Source organism: Lutzomyia longipalpis, chromosome 2 (assembly GCF_024334085.1).
Source record: "Lutzomyia longipalpis isolate SR_M1_2022 chromosome 2, ASM2433408v1".
Lineage (NCBI taxonomy): Eukaryota > Metazoa > Arthropoda > Insecta > Diptera > Psychodidae > Lutzomyia > Lutzomyia longipalpis.
In genome coordinates this window covers 36,028,416-36,040,925 of record NC_074708.1, presented here as the reverse complement: position 1 = coordinate 36,040,925, position 12,510 = coordinate 36,028,416, and the positions used below count along the sequence as shown (strand labels likewise).

The 12,510-nt window shown below is 36.7% G+C and overlaps 2 protein-coding genes across 2 annotated transcripts; one reads left to right on the top strand and one right to left on the bottom strand.

Moving 5' to 3' along the window:
* Nucleotides 1-2,104: 2,104 nt before the first annotated feature.
* On the top strand, nucleotides 2,105-5,242 carry LOC129790489 (dynein axonemal assembly factor 1 homolog). Its single transcript, XM_055827988.1, has 4 exons — nucleotides 2,105-2,245; nucleotides 2,311-2,542; nucleotides 2,626-3,807; nucleotides 4,326-5,242. The coding sequence occupies exons 1-4, from the start codon at nucleotides 2,217-2,219 to the stop codon at nucleotides 5,160-5,162; spliced, it is 2,280 nt and encodes a 759-aa protein (XP_055683963.1). The 5' UTR covers nucleotides 2,105-2,216; the 3' UTR covers nucleotides 5,163-5,242.
* LOC129790486 (cytosolic 10-formyltetrahydrofolate dehydrogenase) lies at nucleotides 5,174-9,783 on the bottom strand. The gene is made up of 5 exons (XM_055827985.1): nucleotides 9,665-9,783; nucleotides 7,171-8,187; nucleotides 5,635-7,100; nucleotides 5,437-5,578; nucleotides 5,174-5,367 (listed from the first exon to the last, which is right to left on the bottom strand). The coding sequence occupies exons 1-5, from the start codon at nucleotides 9,686-9,688 to the stop codon at nucleotides 5,254-5,256; spliced, it is 2,763 nt and encodes a 920-aa protein (XP_055683960.1). The 5' UTR covers nucleotides 9,689-9,783; the 3' UTR covers nucleotides 5,174-5,253.
* Nucleotides 9,784-12,510: the final 2,727 nt, after the last annotated feature.

Genomic DNA, 12,510 nt, shown 5'->3' with positions numbered 1-12,510 from the left:
GGCACACAAATCCACAAGAAAGACACCCTAAAATCATACCAGAAGCTGGAAGGAATTGTTCCGTATCAAGGACACTACCCCTATTTGTGGCCCCTTTGTTCTCATCAACCCTCCACCTGCCCCTGTGCTGTGTGCGCACGATCAGGAGCTAAAAGTGCCGGATTTTGGGGTGATTTCAGGAAAATTCACCACGTGATTGGCCCCTGCACCAATTACGTCATTCCTCAGCTGTTACGACATCAAATTCGGGAATATTCCTACAACTAGTGCGCCTGCCACTACTCTTTATTCCAGCTCCCCCCATCCCATGGAACGTCCAGCGCGCGACGAGAGGAGTTGGAATCCCTCCTGCGAAGAGCCTTGAGGAGCAATGCCCATCCTCCCAAAAAAGGCAACAAAAAAAGCTTCAACGAAAGCTCCATGGCCCCATGACCGCTGATGACCCATTTTGTACTCTGCAAAACAAATCCCGAGTAATTGCGCAAATGGACCGAATAATTTGATCTTCGGCGTCAAATCTATCACAAGACAACTTGACGAAGGCGCGAAATATTGCGAAATATAAATCTGCGGGCTGTTGTACGTCGATTGTGACGCCATGCGAGAAGCTCCAGTACAGCAAGACTCCAGAGTGGAGGCTTCTTATGTAACCACCCCACCAGCATAGCAGCTCCTGCTCACCCATCCACTCCACAGCCGAAGCAGGAGATAATTGATTTGGCAACAAATCAACACAATGTGGCGATAATTATAATTTGCACACACAGAAATAGACATCAAATCCCACAGCAGTGGCTATTCCGCACCAGCAAAATGCAGATTGTAGTCATTTTTTTCTAACTTCAAACTTTTGGTGTTTTTTTCCTCTAGGCTATTTACTTTTTTCTGCCATAACAAAAAAAGCGAGAAAAAATAAACATCAGCACGGTATTATTTTAAAAATCACCTTGACAATCTGATATGGTTTTCCACGGCTTTTCCCACGAGATTTGTTTGTTTTACATTTCATTCATAATGTTATTTTTCATTATAAAATCAATATAATTGTAAATGCATAATAAAACAACTCATTTATATGTAATTTTTGTATATAAAAACCAAACGGGGTATATATTAAAGAGATAAAATAAACGAGGGAGATGTCATGAATTGATAAGTGGCAGATATTAAAGTTTTAATGAAGTTCTTACAGTATAGAATAAGTTATATAAGAACTTTTAATTACTAAAAGAGGATGATGAGAAAATGAGAGCTTTAGAAAGAAGCTTTTCAAGTGAGCTTTTCGCGGTCTTGTTTTCTTTGCATAAAATTATTATTAAATTTATTTAAAACTTCAATATGTTTGTATACTTTAATATTTAGTTTTAGTGGAGAGCTTTTTTGGGATACCACTATGCAACAATATTTATTTGCAAAATGAAAATTAAATTCTGAAGATTTTATAATCTAGCTTTGATGGCCCTGAAACAGACACAAACGTCTTCGAAACGTCAAATACGTTAAGGAGACTCTACCTCCATATAATCAAGTAATAGCCAATGGGAACAATTTGCTGCATGAATTTATCATCCAATCAGAGAGCTTTCCTTTGACACATAGATTTTTTTCTAATTCATTTTCGTGTTAATTTAAATTTATTTAAAATAAAAATTTTATTCATTTAAACGTTTATTTTAATTAATTTTTTTGGGGATTATGCTTCGATTTGTGTTTATTTTTCAGAATTGATTATAAATCATTAATCATGCGTCCTCTTCAAGATTAAATTTTATTTATCCATCTATTTCTTAAACTCCCCAAAAAATAATTTTATTTTAATATAATCTGTGTTATTCTAATAGAATAATTCTATCAATTACATCAGAACAATTTTCATTACTCGGCCGTTAAATCTGGAAATGTGGCTGCTGCTTCAACCAAACTACAGTGACCTCATTAATGTACAAGACCTTTCCCAAAATAGCAATCTTCTAGCACTCCTCCATGTGCGTCATCAATGCAATATTTGTTACCTACATATATGAGGAAAACCCTTAAAAGAATCGATCTAACTTGTTGTGAATGCAACCCCCTTAAAAGAGAACACCCCCTCATAGCAATCGATAACATTTAAACGGATTTTTGTTTGATCAATATTTGAATTTTTTCAGCCATTAAATCTCAACAGAATTGTGTAAAAAAGGAAGAAAAGAAGGAAAAAGCTGTGAATGTGAATAATGGCCAAGTCTACAAATGGGCCAAAGAGGTTTGTAGGATAAAATGCTGTTTTAATTTATTTAATTTATTTCCTCAATGCAACTTTCCACACAGCATGACGCCACAAGTGCTGCGAGAGCTGTGCAAGAAGAACAACTTGTACCTCACACCAAAGCTCAACGATGTGCTCTATCTGCACTACCAGGGCTTTCAGGATATTGGTGGTCTGGAGGAGTACACGGGGCTCAAGTGCCTGTGGCTGCAGTGCAATGCAATAGGCGAAGTGAAGGGCTTGGACAATCAGGTGGAGCTCAGGTGCCTCTATCTGCAGAATAATTTGATTAAGGTGCCCGTATAATGCTGATATGTTCTACATGTTTGCGCTCAACATGCAGCATGTTTGCTAATTTATTCATTTTGTTTGTGTAGAAAATTGAGAACTTGGGGCAGTGCACCCAGCTGGATACTCTCGATTTGTCCCACAATCAACTTCGACGTGTCGACAATTGCACGTCCGACGTCCTTCCTGTCCTTCACACCCTCACCATTGCCCACAATTTCATACGAACAGCAGCGGATATTGAGGATTTGACAAGATGCCAAATGTTGTCGGTGCTGGATCTTTCGCACAATAAAATTGACGACATTCTTGTGGTGAAGACTTTCGCACGAATGCCCAATTTGCGCGTGCTCACGCTCACGGGGAATCCCATTGTGGGCTCAATCCCATCCTACCGGAAAACCCTCATTCTTGAATGCCTCAATCTCAACTACCTCGACACGAGGCCGGTATTCCCGAAGGATCGTGCCCTGGCTGAAGCATGGAAGCGTGGTGGCTACCAAGCGGAGAAGGAGGAAAATGAGCGATGGAATCGCGAGGAGCGACGCAAAATGCGAGAAAATATCAACAGAGTCCTTCGCAGGAGGAATGAGATCAAAGGCCAACAGATGGTCGAATTGGTGGCAAGTAGCAGTGATGAGGAGGAATTCACGAAATCCCAAACTGAAGATCTCGAAGTGAAGATTAAAAAATTTATTGAAGATGTTGAACGATGCTCTCAAGGAATTTCGGAAATATCTCCTCCTGCATTCGAAGAAGAAGAAGAAGCTGACAAAGAAAATACATCCGAATGCCCAATAATTCCTAAAGAAGATCCTTACCTAATCCCTTCTGACCTTCCACCTTTGGAAAGCAATGAGAGCTACGAGAGAGGAAGTAGCCTGGAAGTGAATGCAGATTCCGAAGCTTCAGCCACCGTGTCTGATGCCACAGACACAGATAAGGCGAATTTAATTGAAGATAAATTAGTACCTAATAATTCACATGATGATGAGGAGGCAGCAATCATTAATGTCATTAATGGTGAAAACAATAAGCTTGAGGAGACGCAGCAAAATGATGAAAATGAAATGTTAATGGCATGCAAAATTAATGCTGACCAAGATGAGGTGAAGTGCAATGGAACAGAGTTGATAATTCCAGAGATTAAAGAGGAATTAGCAGAAGAGGTGACAAAAGGTGACACATTGGATAGTATTGGCCTTTCTACAAGAGCCACAATGGACACAGACAGGGCGTTCCCATCAACTTCTTCGGAAAATCATTCTCGGGTTTGTTGGAAATTATTTTTAAAACAGTATTTGGAACATGATTTTTCTTTTAATTCTTTAAGGTAGAAAGGTAAATATAAAGAATTTTTTAGATAGTTTTTTTTATTTCTTTAATTAATTAGAAATTAATTGAAGATTTTTTTGATTAAAATGGAGGCGCCTGGTACATAGTTGATTATTTTTTTTAAATTATTTTTCATGGACAAAAAATTTTATAGAATCGATTGCTGAAGAGTTGGAACCTTTAACATTTTTTTTAAAGAAATTCTTTAGATAGAAAACTTTCGATGGAGGCGCCTGGTAGTCAGTTGGAGCTTTTATTAAATTTTTAACAAAATTATTTTAGAGATAAAGATTAAGAGAAGCATTTACTTAGTTAGTAAGAACTTTTATTTCATTTCAATTTCACTTAATTGAAGAATCAAATTTCAGTGGAGGCGCCTGGTAGTCTAATGGTTAATGCATAAATAAAATAAAACAAATTTAAAGTTTTCTTTGTAAATAAAATCTTTCAACAGGCTTCTCAGACCCCTTCACCAATGATCAGCATCTTGAGCATCACCATCCCACCGGATTCTTTCTCATCTACTACACCCAAACATAAGATAGAAGTTGCTCCAAAGTACCAGAAAACATCCCCTGTGAAGAGAAAGTCCTCCAAAGAATTTCATTCAACTTTCAATGAATTCTTGGAGTCTTGCGAGCGTGTGCTGCAGGAAGAAAAGACAGAGTCGGAGAGACTCTTCGCAAGGTACACTGAAGAAGTCAATAAGAGCTACCAGGAGATGCTAAAGGAGACCACCCACACCCCGGAGGAACCTTCAGCTTCCACATCGCAGGAAATGGAGGATTTTGAGCGGGAAATTGAGGAAATTGGGACTAAAGTGCAAAATCTCAATGAAGCAAGAATGGAGAAGTTCCGGGAAGATAGCCGAGAGGTACGTCAGCTAATTGATGGAGTATTTGAGAAGGTTAGCAGTGGTGGGGATGAAGAAGTAACCTTTAGGGAGGATTGCAAGATCATCACGGATAAATTAGAAAAACTCTCTGTTCTAATTGAAAATCCACCTGTTAATCAATTTGACGAGATGATTGAGAAATTTTGCACAGAGACAAATGAAAAGGGAGCTACAGCTGAAGAAAGTTGGGCCACTGATTCAAAGATGAAGAAAATTGAGAAATTCATGAACTCCATTGAACCAGCTCGGGATTCTTCATGTTTTTCTGGGTGTAGTGCAACTGATGAGGCAATTCAAATTGAAGATATTGAATTTTGCCAACCTCCAGGAGAAGCTACGGAAGACAACGCTGAGGAAGTCTCCAAAGTCTCCAACGATGAAGAGCGCGAAGATTAAATAAAACATAATTTTGCTTTTTATGTAAAAATTCTCTGTATTTATTAAATCAATTAAACAATGATGTTTCCTTTTCCGTTGATTTGCCTTTTTAGAATTCAATTGTGACGCATTTTGTTTTAAGATACTCATTGAGGGCTTCCCTGCCAAGATCCTTGCCAAAGCCACTCTGCTTGAAGCCTCCGAAAGGAGCAGCAACGTCAGTCTAAAAAAATGGGAGAAGAATTTTAAAAATTTTAATTCTCTAAAAATTCTTTATGCTTCAAGAACAAACCTTGTTGTAAGTATTGACAAAAACAGTTCCAGCTTCAATTTGCTCGGCAAAGAGGAGCGCCTTGCTGATGTCCTTTGTGAAGATACCACTAGCCAGGCCATACTCTGTCCTATTGGCCCTCTTCACAATTGCCTCAACATTGCTGCAAAAAGAACATTTAAAATCCTTCCAAAAAATTCTTTAACATTAAGTCCTTACTTTCCACTGAATTTAGAGATAACCATAACAGGTCCGAAACTCTCCTCCTGAGCAATAAACATGTGATCCTCAACTTCCGTAAAGACTGTTGGTTGGAAGAAGAATCCCTTCATTCCGGGCACTCTCTTCCCACCTGCCACAAGTTTAGCTCCCTCCTTAACACCAATCTCGCAGTACTCAACGAGCTTCTCCATGTGTGCCCGGTGATTTTGTGGCCCATGAGCTGTTGAACGATTGAGTGGATCCCCAATTGTCATTGTCTTGAGATCCTTGAGAACCCTTCGAACGAATTCATCGTGAATCTTCTCCTCAACAAAAATCCTTCCAGCTGCTATGCAATTCTCGCCTTTGTTGAAGAAGACTGCAGACATTCCAAGTCTCACAGCTTTATCGAGATCACAATCAGAGAAGATCACGAGAGGACTCTTCCCGCCCAATTCAAGAGAACATTTCTTGATATTTGACTCAGCGCACGACGTCATGATTTTCTTCCCAATTGGTGTACTTCCGGTGAAGCCAAGCTTCCTTACGAGGGGATGATCAGCAATTGCTTGACCTGTAACCGATCCCGTTCCTGCTGTGATGTTAATAACTCCTGGTGGGAATCCAGCTTTCACGGCAAGTTCGGCAAATTTGAGAGCCGTCAGTGGGCAGGCTTGTGCTGGTTTAATGACAACAGTATTCCCAGCAGCAATGCAGGCAGCCATCTTCCACGACAACATCATCAGGGGATAATTCCATGGGGTGATAAGGCCACAAACACCAATTGGCTCACGCTTTGTGAATGTCAAAACATTATTAGGTCTCGCGGGGTTAACTGGGATTGTAGATCCTTCAATTTTATCCGTCCACCCGGCAAAGTAGCGCCACACATCAATTGACATCCCAACGTGAGTCTTCAGTGCCAACGTGTAAACTGCTCCAGAGTCAACAGCTTCAATCGTTGCTAGCTCTTCTTTATGTTGCTCCATCAAATCTGCAAGTTTGAACATCAATTGACCACGTTGACGTGCCGAAACCTGCGACCATGATCCGTAGAAAGCCTCCTGAGCAGCCTTAACTGCCGTATCAACATCATTCCTACTAGCTAGAGCTACTTTGCACAGAACTTCTTCCGTCGTTGGGTTAATAATGTCCAGAGTTTTTCCATTTTCAGCATCAACGAACTTTCCGTTGATGAAGAGTTGCGTTGGAACGGAAATTTCTCGTTTGTTCGCCTTAAGGACGAAACCTTCGTACTCAACGTTGACTTCTCCAGCTGAACCACCTTGACGGGACGCCAGGATGACTTGGATGAAGAATTCTTGGAATGTTGGAGCCATGAAGAGAGTTTCATTCTCAAGACTCACATCATAAGCATCCTTGACTTCCTCAATTAGCCGTACAACATCCATTGATCCAGCGCCACAGGCAAAGAAGTCTGTATCTTCTGTAACGTCCACTTTGAGAATTGATTCCCAAATTCCCTGAGAAAGTGAGAAATAAATGTAAAACTCTATCTATTTGGAACTAGATTAGTTTAGGCAACAAACTTACCTTCAAGCTAGTTTCAATGGCCTTCTCTGCATCAGTTAGTTCCAATGTAACTTGACCCGAAGACTGATCAAACCACTTTGAAGATGAAATCATCTTACTTCCCTTCTTAACTCTCTGAACATTGCAAATTTTTCCATCTGTCCCAGTAATTAGGAGTCCTTTATCCGTAACCAATGCTGGCTTACTCAATCCCTTCAATTTCAGTGGTTTCCCTTCGGGTACAGCATCATCAAACATCTGTGCTCCAAAGAGCCTAATCATGACCTCTTCATCATTCTCATCGTAGGCATAAGCAATGGCTCCTGGTACGGAGTCCAAACCACGAATAAAGTTGAAGATTCTTTTTGCTGGTTGATTGAGATTAATAATTTGATTCTCTTCCTTGAACATGGGTGGATCATACGTTGCTCCCACCTCAGTTTGCTTTATTTTCGGAGCTGTTCCTGCAGCAACCAGCCTAACTGCTTCACCCATTGAGGAAATTCCTTCTGGATAGAGGAATCTCTTGTAGATCGTATCCAACGTGTCCGTATCCTCAACTTCCACTTCCTTCTGCAGAAGAATTGGTCCAGTATCGAGTCCATCGTCAGCCCAGAAGATGGAGAAACCTCCAATTGAATCTCCCTCAATGAGAGTCCAGGAAATAGCACTGGCACCTCTATGTCGGGGAAGGATTGAAGGATGGTAGCAAATACTTCCGAGGGCAGCTCCATCAATCACCTCCATGGGGATGAATTGAGAGCAGAAGGGAAGAACATTCAAATTTGCCCCAACGGATTTGTACTTTTCCAGAACTTCTGGTATTGCAACGCCCTTCTTGCGCCAAACGGGGAATTTGAAGACGGGAATTTCATGATTCTTAGCTGTGACCGCGAGAATATCTTCGCGGGAACCTTTGTCGGGAATTGTGAAGACCCCAACAACTTCATGTCCATCGCTCAGGAGCAATTCCAGGACATCAGCAGCAAAGTTACTTTGGCCAATTAGGGCAATCTTCAGCTTCTTAGGCCCAGATGCCTTGAAAAGAATTTTTTTTGCATTAAAATCATTTTATTTTAAGCATCTCCGTGTTACATCACGTTGATTAGAAAGCCTTCTACTGACCTCTTGGCGCATGATAAATGTCAAAAAGAAAATAAATGATAATTTTTTCTCTTCAAAAATAAAATATTAATTTTAGGCTTATCTCTTGGTGCTTTTATGGGAGCTTTTTTATGTAGAAAATTAAGTCGTGTGGCACCGCCTTTATTCATGACCTCATGTGACCTCTGATAAGGCGCAACATGTTAAAAGGGAAAGAATAAAAACTAACATTCGTTATGTAAAGAGTTTTTTTTTGAGAATTTGCGGAAAATTAAAATAATTCACAAGAAAAATTTCCGTGTTAAAAATAATTAGAAAATAAGCTGCAGTGTCTGTGAGATTCCTAATTAAAATTAAATAATAAAATTTGAATAATGATAAAAAAAATATGTAAATATCTGTAGAAGGTCACAAAATAGTTTACAAAAGATTTCTTTCTCTAAAAACAACTGTAGCAAAAAACAAAACTATATAACACGTTAAATACAAACAGACACAACAAAAGCATATATGCTATTAATTAAGAATGTAGAATAGCAGGGGCTAATAGCTAAATTATTGATTTGTAATTTTCTAGTGCATATTTATGATTAATTTGCAATTCACAGGAAATTAACAAATATTGGTAAATTTATTTTAAAATTCACATAATTTTCTAAATAAAATATTAAAGTTAAAGCATTAGATGAAAAAGAATTAATTGAAAAAACATTTTCTCTTTAGCTTGTAGCCCCTTTATCTACCTCATTATCTCAAGAAATATATCGCTATTTCTTCGAGAACCAGTTCTTAATTCTTTCCACATAAAAAAAGCTCTAAAATTAGACGCAGAACTTTTTCTTTGTACCGCATAAAAGACGTAATATTTCCAGATTTTATTAGGCTTTTTTGGCAATAAAAATAATTTTTTCCTATGAAGGTAATTTGATTTAAAAAAAATCTCAAGATTTTAGAAAGATTTGTAACTAAATTCTGTGATGAAAATCTTTTGTTGAGCTTTTAAGCATTCAATTGAAGAATTTTTTTTCTAAAAAACTTTTCATTCTTGAATAAAATTATTCAATAAAAGTAAAATATAAGAAAAAAACATTCTTTTTCATCTAAATCTTCACAATCTTGATGATTTTTTTTGAAAACTAATTGAATTTTTCAACTTTTAGTCAAATGGAAGTTTTTTTTTTATTTTTTTTTGTATATCATTGAAATTTTCTGAGGTATCAAAGCTTCCAAAAAAGCTACAAAAACTTCTTCGAAATTAGTTTTTTTTTTCTAAATTAGTCTTTTCTTCATAAAATCTTGAACTTTTCAACGCGAATTCACCAAATTTTAATTTAAAATCATATTTAAGAAGTAAAAATAAATTTTTGACACCAAACATTCACAAGAAAAATTTCAATAAGTATAAACTCACAAATTTATTCAGCAAATAATCCATTTTGGCTCTTCACTAAATCCACAAAGACACAAAATTAATTTCACTTCACTGCTCGTTCCGCGGTTTCTCTCGCGCCACACGCAAAATTCAACTGATCATTCCGCTGCCCTAGCGCTCTTATTTATACACACAACCCCCTTATCACAGCCTGATACCGCGATCTTTTACTTAACAAGAAAAAAAACACATTCACTTTCTTAGTGATGCTGCAGAGAAAACAAAAAAGTCCCAGCAGTGGCGAGATCTTTTTTTTTGTCTTAAATGCTTCAAAATAATTTAAAAGCTTATCTCGCTAAAAAAGCTCCAAAAAATCCACGACTTATCACCTTGTTGGAAGGAGTGAAAAAACATATTTTTTGCCCGGAATGTCTTTTGTGGGAAATTTCCTGGAGATGTGCAATTTGTGATTGATTAAAGTGTCCAATTAAATTCAATGTAAATTGGCAAAATGAAATTATTGATGGAGAAATGGAAACCAGATTGAACTGGAATTCATTCATAAATTCCATATGCGGTATTGTGATTTAATAAGATTGGCTTTTCTGGTTTGAAGTGGTTCGAGAGGAAATTTGCATCTGATGAGATGATTTAATTAATTTAAAAGCATATTCAACATGTATGCGCGTCTAGTTTCGAAAGCATTAGCGCGGTGTTTGAACCCACCAAAGGGCCACCATATTGCGGAATAATTTCACTTTTTCACAGCTTTTTTTGTCGTCTATACGTGCCTTCTAATCAAATATTAAGGTCATAAGTTAATGTACAAAGGTTGAAAAATTTTCGTTGAAGCTTTCATGTCTTTTGTGATTGTCTCAGAAAGCTGCAATTCAGCGATAAGGTTGAGGTTAAAGGGGTCAAATGGCGTTAATGCACAATTCGATCGAGTTTGAATCAGTTCAGAAGAAGATTTCCAGTCACAATTGATGCCTTGTCAGAGTTATGAAAGATCAATAAAAAATTGATTTAAGTTCAACGTCTAATCATTTGTCGTTGTAACCTTTGAAAGGTTTGAGAATATAAATCAATTCTTAGCATTTTAAGAACATTTCTCAGATTCTTTGATGATCTAATGAAAAGCTTTAGCAGAAGAAACATTTTGGCACAACAATATCACCCAAAACTTGCTACTTTTTCCCGAAAATAAATCTAAATAAATATTCTTCGTCTTATCTAATCAGAATAAATAAGATGTGGAAAGAATTTCATAATAAACAACAATTTTTTGCTGACGAGCCCTCACGCAATAATTTTTACGCGGTAGACATCTATGACACGGGGTTGCCTTAAAATTTTTACACAGTAACAGAAATAAAGATAAAGTCACTTAAATTATTTCCAAGGAAGAAAAGCTTTCAGTTTTTCTATAAAAATGAAGGATTTTTTAATAAAATTTTATGAATTAATTTTTAGTTTTTGTTAAATTAATCATAAGAAAATCAATTGCTGAAGAATAAGATAGAATTTAAAGCCATTTAAATCAGCTTTCCAAAGTAAAAGTTGGTAGTTTACAGCAATGAAATCATAGCTAAATAGTAAGAATTTTCTCAATAATATATCAAGATGGAGACGCCAGGTAATTTCCCATTTTATCGAATTTCAATTTCTAAAATATATTCTTTATTAGGGGAGGACGGGGTAATTTGGCCACTTTGGCGGTTTTTGGGATATATCAAGCAAGTATGGTAGTATGAAGAAAACCAAATAGCCCTATTTTGTAGGAAATTTTCCGGCCTACAACTTCCCCATATAATACTTTTCTCTATCTCGATGAGAAATGGGTGAATTTTCCATTCTCCTGGACCCTTAGCTTAGTGTCCAAATTACCCCGAGCACGGGTAATTTGGACACTTTGGCGCACAAATTATTAAACATGAAAATTTTTGAACAATAAAAAAATTTTATTTTTTCGATTATTTTTTTGGAAGATAGGTTATTTATCTAAGATTCATTTCCAGTAATTTGCCAGATAAAAATATTTAACAGAGCCTCAAACTTTAACATTTTCTGAACCATAAACGGGCAAAGTCTAAAAAAGGCCATTTTTCAAATTATCGTAAATTTCTTTTTTTCAGATAAAATTTTTTATCCTACTTTGCTTATAATCTGTAAGAAAACATTAAAAGGCACAACCACAATAAATATCTTAAATGTGCGTCGGAAAATGTGCCGGAAAAACTCAAGTGGCCAAATTACCCCACTCCAATTTTCCGGAAAAAACCATTTCCACAGGAAACTCTGTTTGAGATATCGGAAAATGGATGTCACTATCGTGTTTATGATGGATCAATGACCCTTAATGGCTTAAAAGTTAATTTTTAAGTGTTAAAAATTTTTCGAAAATGACGTAGATTCAAAATGCCAAAAGCACTTGAAAAAGTGAAAAAATGATTTTTATCAAATAAAAGAAAATCTAATGATCGGATTTTCCTCATACTTGGTACGATTGATTATCTCTATGGGGAGTATAAACTGTGGAGAAATGGATTTTCTAGCATTTACCATACTTGAGATATTCCCATTAATGACTTTGCCAAAGTGGCCAAATTACCCCGTCTTCCCCTACTTCTTTGATTGAAGGAGATTATATAAGAATTTTTTGAGAGTTTTTAGCTCCTTCTAGGTAGCACAAAAAGCTCCTAAAACGTCCTAATAAATGTTAAGGAGCAAAGAAGTTTTTCTTTTAATTTTTTAAATTATTAATTATCATTTACACAATTAAATTTATTTTTAATAAAATTCATTTTCAATTCAAGGTTTCAAAAGCTAAAATTAGAAGAATAAGTAATAAAAAAATTAATTTCATTAGAATCTTTAGAGGTTCA